The sequence below is a fragment of the Macrobrachium rosenbergii genome, chromosome 26, assembly GCF_040412425.1.
Source record: "Macrobrachium rosenbergii isolate ZJJX-2024 chromosome 26, ASM4041242v1, whole genome shotgun sequence".
NCBI lineage: Eukaryota > Metazoa > Arthropoda > Malacostraca > Decapoda > Palaemonidae > Macrobrachium > Macrobrachium rosenbergii.
In genome coordinates this window covers 47,914,797-47,924,796 of record NC_089766.1, presented here as the reverse complement: position 1 = coordinate 47,924,796, position 10,000 = coordinate 47,914,797, and the positions used below count along the sequence as shown (strand labels likewise).

Here is a 10,000-nt window from a genome sequence, read left to right as displayed (position 1 = left end):
CAGGAGCCTCCTCTACCATTCCCTCAATTTCTCCAAGTGCCTTCGAAGGCTCCGCGAGGAATCTCCCGAAGCTAAGAAAGAATCGCGCTGAAGCCGAAATGACGACCTTTGGAATCCCCGAAGCTCAGTGGGCTTTTTCTGATTCTAGCCTTTCGATCAGGTTGAAAGAAAGTTAACCATGTCACTAATTGGCAAAGTTACTTTTGTTGTGAACATCTTATTGGCTCTGATCCGTCTCGCATCAGTGATATTGTTTGTAAGTGGAAGTATTACCCAAAACCTTGTACGTTTTATTGGTAAGAACGCCATGGCTCTCATTTTGGGAGGAATTCTTGGAAACGTATATGAAAAGTACACGAAGGAAAAGACGACCGACCAACTTGCTCGAGATGCCGTTGCACGACTTGAAGATGACGTCTATTACGCTACGGAAATGATTTCGCTGCTGAAGGAGGCGCGGAAGGAGGCTGAGGAGGAAAACTCGAGTCTCCTTCAGCAAGCTGACGAGAGGCAAAAGACAATTGCAGATTACGAAGACGCACTGGCCCGGAAAGGAAAGGAGGTAGACAAGCTGAAGGAGCAACTCGCAGGCAAAGAACAAGAATGCAAGAGGAACAGAGAAAAGCTGGAAGAACTGCTCCGTCAAGCGTCCGACAATGATTATTACTGTGGTTACCTTGAAGAGAAAGTCAAGGATCACGGCCGAGCCGAAAAAATTGAAACAGGAGGCCAGAGAACTCGAAGATAAGTGGCAAGCCTCACAGCGAGAAGAACCTGTTCTTGCAAGGAAGCATCCAGGAAAAAAAACTGGAAATTTGGCTATGCAGAAGAATGTCCGCAACCTAGAAGATAGACTTCAGTCCCTCCAACGGGAAAATGAAAATCTAAAGGATAAACTATCTGAACGAGAACGGGAAATGTCCTCAATAAAGAATTCTACAGAAAGTGAAAAGAATAAAGAATAAGACTTGTTTGAAGAGAACAAGGTTCTCAGAGACAAGATCGCTCTGTATCAGGAAGACTGTGATGTTCTGGTGGAGTCTGCCCTACGTTGTGCTTCTAATTCTGAGTTGGATAAAGCTGAAAAGCTTTTGACCCAGGTTCTAGACCGGAGTCCTAACTACGAAAGGGCACTTGAGGGAAAGGAATTTCTCGAGCAGCGGATGATATGGGACTCTATTCCATTGATGACAGATGAATGTCAATTCGATGCTGTCTTGGAAAGGATTACACACGCCCAGTCTCTGGAATCCTCCTCCCCACAAGTTCAGGTTGACTTGGCCAGATGAAAGGGAACATCTTCTGTAAGTTTCGCGGCCGCAAGAAGGAAATGAATCGTTTCCTCACTGGTAATCGGGACAAGGACGAAAATCAAGTGGACTGTAGGTTAAGACTGGCACTGTGTCTCTGTTGCTTGAAGACACGCTGAAGCTATGGTCCATCTGCAGGAGCTAGACGAAATATCAAGAGGATCTGGTGCGCTTTGCTCATCACCCATGAGACCCTGAAAGCGATGGAATTTCATGGCTGCCCTACTACGCCCTAGGCATTGAAGAGGATGCTAATTTGAAAGAGATAGGGTACTACAGAAAGGGCGCTCAGGTTCATCCGGATAGGTGCCAAGGGTCTCCCGCAGAGCCAGAACGAAGGAGAGAAATCATGCAGAAGATCAACCTCGCCAACGACATCCTAGTGATGCTGATGAAAGAGAGAAGTACGACACTCAGGGATTTCTGTCATGACTTCGCAGGCTAAGCTGTTTGAAGATCCCAAGTTTTCTGATGAATAAGACGAAAGAAGAAGAGGAAGTGGAACAGGAAGAGTGAAGATGTCAAGAAACGAAGAGGAGGAAGAGGAAGAATAGATGAAGAGAACGAAGAGATCTAAGAGGGCGATTTTGACTGGTTGGGCGAAGGATGCTGCTACGTCGTTCGGAGGCGCGGCGGTCTTTGTCCGACACGGAAACAGCTTTGGGATGGTGTTGGCTGCTGTATCCCCCCATGCTTTTTCAGCCGGGAGTGTCCCCACCTCCCACACACCCATCCTCCAGCCAACCTCATCGACTGGGCCAAGGCGACGCAGCAACCACCTCTCGAATGTGACGGAGCAGTTATCAACAAACAGCCAGTAAAGAATTCTGGCTGCCACTTATTTAATCTACGAACCTTTTCACCAGCCACACATTATGAAAGAAGGTTGCGAGTTGCAGAGAAGACTATATACAGAGAAGCTGGATATCTGCCCACCTTTTGGATCATGGCCCATCTCCTTACGAAAATCAGCAGCTGTCAGGGCCACTTAAGGCTGGGTATACCACTTTGAGACATAGGCAACTTTGTCTCTGTCATCGAAACTGACTTCTGCCCACCTTTGCTGGTGGCTCATCTCCTAAGGAGATCAGCAGCTGTCAGGGCCACTTTATGTTACATCTCAGTCGAGACATAGGCAACTTGCCTCTGTCAATGAAACTGATTTCTGCCCATCTTTTTGCTGGTGGCCTGTCTCTAAGGAGATCAGCAGCTGTCAGGGACACTTAAGGTTGGGTATACCAGTTCGAGACATAGGCAACTTTGCCTCTGTCATCGAAACTGGATTTCTGCCCACCTTATTTGCTGGTGGCCTGTCTCCTTAAGGAGATCAGTAGTTGTCAGGCCACTTAAGGTTGGGTGTGTTTCAGTTCGAGACATAGGCAACTTCCGGCTCTGTCATCTAAACTGGATTTCGCCCACCTTTTTGTTGGTACTGTCTCCTTAAGGAGATCAATAGTTGTCAGGGCCACTTATGTTGGGTATACAGTTCCAGACATGTGCAACTTTTGCCTCTGTCATCGAAACTGGATTTCTGCCCACCTTATTTGCTGGTGGCCTGTCTCCTTAAGGAGACTGCAGCTGTCAGGGCCACTTGTTGTTGGGTGTGCTCAGGTTCGAGACATAGCAACTTTGCCTCTGTCATCGTAAACTGATTTCTGCCCAATCTTATTTGCTGGTACTCCGTCTCCCAAGGAGATCAGCAGCTGTCAGGGCCACTTGCTGTTGGTGTACTGTTCGAGACATGTGCAACTTTGCCTCTGTCATCGAAACTGGATTTCGCCCACCTTATTTGCTGGTGGCCCGTCTCCTTAAGGAGATCAATAGCTGTCAGGCCACTTAAAGTTGGGCATACCAGTTCCAGACATAGGCAACTTTGCCTCTGTCATCGAAACTGGATTTCTGCCCACCTGTTGCGGTAGCCTGTCTCCTTAAGGAGATCAATAGCTGTCAGGGCCACTTAAGGTTGGGTGTTTCGTGTTCCAGACAGGCAACTTTGCCTCTGTCATCGAAACTGGATTTCTGGCCCACCTTTTTGTTGCAGGCCTGTCTCCTTACGGAGATCAATAGTTGTCAGGGCCACTTAAGGTTGGGTATACCAGTTCCAGACATAGGCAACTTTGCCTCTGTCATCGAAACTGGATTTCTGCCCACCTTATTTGCTGGTGGCCTGTCTCCTTAAGGAGATCAGCAGCTGTCAGGGCCACTTAAGTTGCGTGTTGCCCGAGACATAGGCAACTTTGCCTGTCATCGAAACCGATTTCGCCCACCTTATTTGCTGGTGGCCTGTCTCTAAGGAGATCAGCAGCTGTCAAGGCCACTTGCTGTTGGGTGTATTGTGTTCGAGACATAGGCAACTTTGCCCTGTCATCGAAACTGATTTCTGCCCACCTTGTTTGCTGCGGTGGCCTGTCTCCAAGGAGATCAGCAGCTGTCAGGGCCACTTAAGGTTGGTGTAACAGTTCGAGACATAGCAACTTTGCTCTGTCATCGAAAGTGATTTCGCCCACCTTATTTGCTGGTGGCCTGTCTCCTTATGAGATCAGCAGCTGTCAGGGCCACTTGTTGTTATGTACCAGTTCGAGACATGGGCAACTTTGCCTTCGTCATCGAAACTGGATTTCTGCTCATCTTATTTGTTGGTGGCCTGTCTCCAAGGAGATCAGCAGCCGTCAGGGCCATTTGCTGTTAAGATACCACTTGGTATTACAGGCAACTTTGCCTCTGTCATCGTGTAAACCGATTTCTGCCCACCTTTTTTGCTGCAGCCTGTTCCCTTAAGGAGATCAGCAGCCGTCAGGCCACTTAAGGTTGGGCATACCAGTTCGAGACATAGCAACTTTGCCTTCGTGTCATCGAAACTGGATTTCGGCCCACCCTATTTGCTGGTGGCCTGTCTCCCATGAGATCAGCAGCTGTCAGGCCGCTTAAGGTTGGGTACCAGTTCGAGACATAGGCAACTTTGCCTCTGTCATCGAAACCGATTTCTGCCCACCTTATTTGCTGGTGGCCTGTCTCAAGGACTGTGCCGTCAGGGCCACTTAAGGTTGGGCATACAGTTCGAGACATAGGCAACTTTGCCTCTGTCATCAAACCGGATTTCTCTGCTCCACCTTTTGCTGGTGGCCTGTCTCCTTAAGGGAGATCAAAGAAGCCAAAAACAGGGCCACTTTAAGGTTGGGCATACAGTTCGAGACATAGGCAACTTTGCCTCTGTCATCGAAACTGATTTCGCCCACCTTATTTGCTGGTGTCTGTCTCCTTAAGGAGATCAGCAGCCGTCAGGCCACTTGTTGTTGGGTGGCTTCAGTTTGAGACATAGGCAATCCTTTGCCTCTGCCGAACCGGATTTCTGCCCACCTTATTTGCTGGTATCTGTCTCCTTAAGGAGATCAGCATGTCAGGGCCACTTAAGGTTGGGCATACCAGTTCGAGACATAGGCAACTTTGCCTCTGTCATCGAAACTGGATTTCTGCCCACCTTTTTTGCTGGTGGCCTGTCTCCTTAAGGAGATCAGCAGCTGTCAGGGCCACTTAAGGTTGGGCATATCAGTTTTAGACATAGGCAACTTTGCCTCTGTCATCGAAACTGGATTTCTGCCCACCCTTTTTTGCTGGTGGCCTGTCTCCTTAAGGAGATCAGCAGCTGTCAGGGCCACTTAAGGTTGGGCATACCAGTTCGAGACATAGGCAACTTTGCCTCTGTCATCGAAACTGGATTTCTGCCCACCCTTTTTTGCTGGTGGCCTGTCTCCTTAAGGAGATCAGCAGCTGTCAGGCCACTTAAGGTTGGGTATGTTTCAGGTTCGGAGACATAAAGCAAACTTGCTCTGTCATCGAAACGGAATTCTGCTCCACTCATTTGCTGGTGGCCTGTCTCATTAAGGAGATCAGCAGCTGTCAGGGCCACTTAAGGTTGGTACCAGTTCGAGACATAGCAACTTCGTCTCTGGGTCATCGAAACTGGATTTCTCTGCCCACCTTATTTGCTGGTGGCCCGTCTCCCATGAGATCAGCAGCCGTCAGGGCCACTTAAGGTTGGGTATACAGTTTGAGACACAGGCAACCTTGCCTCTGTCATCGAAACTGATTTCTGCCCACCTTATTTGCTGCAGGCATGTCTCCTTAAGGAGATCAGTAGTTGTCAGGGCCACCAAGGTTGGTATACAGTTCGGAGACATAGTACAACTTGCCTCTGTCATCGAAACTGGATTTCTGTCCACCTTATTTGCTGGTGGCCTGTCTCCTTAAGGAAATCAGCGGCTGTCAGGGCCACTTAAGGTTGGGTATACTAGTTTGAGACATAGGCAACTTTGCCTCTGTCATCGAAACTGGATTTCTGCCCACCTTATTTGCTGGTGGCCTGTCTCCTTAAGGAAATCAGCAGCTGTCAGGGCCACTTAAGGTTGGGTATACCAGTTCTAGACATAGGCAACTTTGCCGTTGTCATGGAAGCTGGATTTCTGCCCACCTTTTGGATGGTGGCCTGTCTCCTTAAGGAAATTAGAAGCTGTCAGGCACTCTTAAGGGCGCCATAGACGTTATGATCGCTGGATCCGGTCTTCTGAACCGGAAGTAAACCTCACTGTCTCTAGTGTTCCCCTCGGACCAAAAGTGGGCGGAGTCCGTCGACCCTTGAACCTACGTTTCAGTGGCCACGGAAGAGTGAAATCTTCAACTTTTTTGTACAAAAAATAGTTTTAATTTATACCAGGGAAATTGAAATATTAATGAAAATATTATTATGAACTTTTATTTTATGTACGGAAAATAAGAATGTAATTTAAACAACAGCACTAATACACACACACACGCACACATATATACGAGTATATGTGTGTGTACCGTTGTTTAAATAACACTGTAATATTTTCCATTCATAAAATAAAAGTTTGTGACAATAATATTTTCCTTGTATAAATTAAACAGTTTTTGTACAAAAAAAGTTGATGATTTTACTCTTCCTTGGCTACAGAAACGAAGGTTTAAGGACCTATTCGCCCTACGGGACCAAAATGGTGTCGCAATATCAAAGGTCACTGAAGAAATTATCTAAATGTAGTATTAGGAATAAAACCTGATTTCAACGTGAGAATGTCGACTCAAATGGACATATTTTATGGAAAACAATACCAAACCTTGTTTTATATTGCCATGTCAGCAAAAAAAAAAAAAAATTAGAATAAAAATAAAATAAAATAATTTCTGATTCAATATTAATCACTCAATTTTTTTTTTTCGTTTGAGGCACACCAACTTTCAATTGATACTGTTATTCAGTGAAATTTCCAACCAAAAATTCAATCTTCTATTTACTTTTTTACAAGCATACTTTATCAAACTGTCCGTCCGCCCTCAGACATTAAAAACTACAGAGGCTAGAGGGCTGCAAATTGGTATATTGATCATCCACCCTCCAGTCACCACACATACCAAATTGCAGCCCTCTAGCCTCGATAGCTTTTATTTTGTTTAAGGTTAAAGTTAGCCATAACCGTGCATCTAGAATCTATATAGGACAGGCCACAACCGGGCAGTGGTTAAAGATTCATGGGCCGCGGCTCATACACCATTATACCGAGACCACCGAAAGATAGATTTTCGAGGGCCTTGATTATACGTTGTAGCGACTGTGCAGAAAACTCGATTAATTTTTTACTTGTTTTTAATTGCAAGAAGACGCAACTTTATTATTAAAAAAAAGGTTTAAGCATTCTAGGGATTTTTTTTTCTAAGATAAGAAAAAATGTCAGTTCATAATTAAATTTCTGTTCGGTAATTAAGCTAATCTATACTTTCACCTGGATGAATGTATGCATGTATGACTGTATAGATGGACATAAACATATCAACATTTAGCATGAATGAATACTATTTAATGATAAAAAATCATTCGAACATACCTACATGCAAATCTGAATGTATAAAGAGTATACATAATTCATCGGAACCTAACAAGTATGTATGAATGTAAATACGATAAATATGCGTAGGAATGCATGTATGTATGATTAAACAATCCTGTATACAAAAATATTCACTATCCAGGCGCATGTAACACTGTATACAGAATTAGCAAGTGTATATAAATATACATACACACTTATAATAATTCCATGTAAGTGTAGCATTGTACAAAAAATACACCATGAATAATATCAAGGTCTGTTAGTTTAGAAGAGAACAGAATATAGAATTTAGGCCTGAGGCCAAGCGCTGGGACCTATGAGGTCATCCAGCGCTGTAAGGGAAGCTGAGAGTGACAAGGTCTGAAAGGTGTAACAGGAGGAAAACCTCGCAATCGAGAGAAATATGAACGGAGGTACAGTAAAAGGAATGAAAGGGGTTGCAGCTAGGGGCCGAAGGGGCGCTGCAAAGACCATTAAGCAATGCCTACAGTGAACCGCAAGAGATGCACTGACGGCACTACCATTCCCCTAGGGAGTTAGTTGAGAACAGGCCAGCCTTATGCCAGCGCAGACGAGATGTGAGAGGGAGTGGGAGGTCTAGTGTGGACCTCCCGTCTCTGCCCAACTAACAGTCCCTCACGACGCCTAAAAAAAAGTGACAGAACATCCATCAATTAAATGAACAGGTCGCGTGATGACTGGTCGAGTGACCTTGGGCTCGATCAGAGGTGGAGAATCTGTCCTATTAGCAAGTGGGGTGTTTTATGTAAGGTAGGTAGATCTAGCTATAGTATTATTTTGTACTTGATATTTTCGTCCATCGCTGGAAGAGTGTGGTGTATTGCCCTAGCCTCTCTGCAGGACTCTACGCACCAAAATACACACAAACAATATATATAGACAGTATATACACATATATATGGCCGGTAGGATGAGGCCTTCCTTTCCTGTTGATCAACAGGTCCTTGGAAGTGAGACTGCTTTCGCCATGCCATTTTCCGTGGTTCCAGCAGACACTGGTCTTCTTTTACGGCTATTTTCTTTTTGTGTTTTACTTTACCTCCTCTTACTTCTTCCTAATGAGCAGCTTAATATTCTTTGGAAGCTTAAAGAATTTCAAGTCAGTGGTCCCTTTGGTGGACTTGATCCATACGAATAGGGTTCATCTTCTTCTGAATAATAATAATAATAATAATAATAATAATAATAATAATAATAATAATAATAATAATAATAATAATAATAATAATAACGATTCTCCTTCTCAATCCACTGTGGATTTCTTCACCATCTTAGTGACTCATACTATTATTAGATTTGTTTATGAATAATAATAATAATAATAATAATAATAATAATAATAATAATAATAATAATAATAATAATAATAATAATGCAATCCCCAGAACCAACACACGTGAGCCAACCACTCTAGCATTCAACCTCAAAGCCTGCTTGGCTAATTGCCCGTTTCGAAGGTGGGGTCTGGGATCGATCACGTGTGCGTGTGTAGTGTTCTCTAGAGTATCAGGACAATTCACCACATTCTTCCAGTGATGGATGTAGGTATCAAGTAGCACAAAATAAGGCGACAGTATATTACCTACCCTACATAAAAAAGGGTACTTGCTAACTAGACAAATTCTTAACCTTTGATGTTAGAATAGAATCTACAGAGTTTTGGCCACAGGCCAAGCGCTGGGGCCTGTGAGGCCATTCAGAGCTGAAACGGAAATTTACAGTAAAGAGTGAAATTTGTATATGAGAAGATTGTACCTAAAAGGTGTATGTATGCATATATATGTGTATATATATGTGTGTGTGTGTGTGTATTTCTAACCCCTCAGAGTCTTCAACGAGTACTTATAGGAGCAGCTCGTGACAGATGCCCCAAATTTAAAAGAACATAACATCAAATCTCTCTCTCTCTCTCTCTCTCTCTCTCTCTCTCTCTCTCTCATCAGATATCTAATTCCTAACCCTTCACAATATACAAATATTAAATATGAACAATTCTCTGATTAACCTAAACAAGATTGCAACCAGGTTACTTAAAAGAATTCGACCTCCTTCCAGAGCTATGGGCCCAAGGAACCCCAAAACAGACCCGTGACCTGCGTGCGTGACCCTTGACGACCTAAAGGATGATGACCTCCGGTGACCCTGCCAGGATGAGATGACCTGGGATGCCTCAGCACTTCGTGCCGCAATATGACCTGAAGATTCGCGGAAGCAAATATATCATAGAATGGAGATTCGGGTAAGTGAAAGAACCCAGTGTCTGTGTATTGAAATTAATTTCTAATATAAATGTGTGTATATATATATACAGTATATATATATATATATATACATATATATATATATATAAGAAAAAACAAAAGTTATAAAGTAGGTATAAAAGGTCTTTAAATTGCCTGTCTCAAAAGGAGCATTCCAATTGATATGCAACAAAATACTAACACAAACACTCGAGCTAGCGGAGAGAGAGCCCAGCGTGACCTCTCAGTAGTGCAGACTGAGACACACTGCGTTTTGTGTGGTCCTAGAGCCAGTTTGAGCCTGCCAGTCTGTGGTCACAATTCGCCCCCACCCGCCCTGAAACTCTGAAATTCCCCCTTGGGGGGGAATTCCCCCCCCACCCCCCGTTGAGAACTACTGATATAGTAAATATGAATTTACAGATACGATTAGAAACATATATTTTTAGATATTTCCTATATGGAACCCATTTTAAATCTATTTATTTACCTTTTAGTTTTCTGTAAAAGAAAACTATTGAGA

At 43.9% G+C, this 10,000-nt stretch overlaps 1 protein-coding gene across 1 annotated transcript in view; it reads left to right on the top strand.

Annotated features, from left to right (window-relative positions):
* LOC136853163 (uncharacterized) overlaps positions 1 to 10,000 on the top strand; it is an 84,145-nt gene that overhangs the window by 25,097 nt on the left and 49,048 nt on the right. The window contains exon 2 of the mRNA XM_067128494.1: positions 9,293 to 9,476. Coding sequence (XP_066984595.1) covers positions 9,403 to 9,476 — 74 coding nt within the window. The 5' untranslated portion in view covers positions 9,293 to 9,402. The remainder of the gene's footprint in view (positions 1 to 9,292; positions 9,477 to 10,000) is intronic.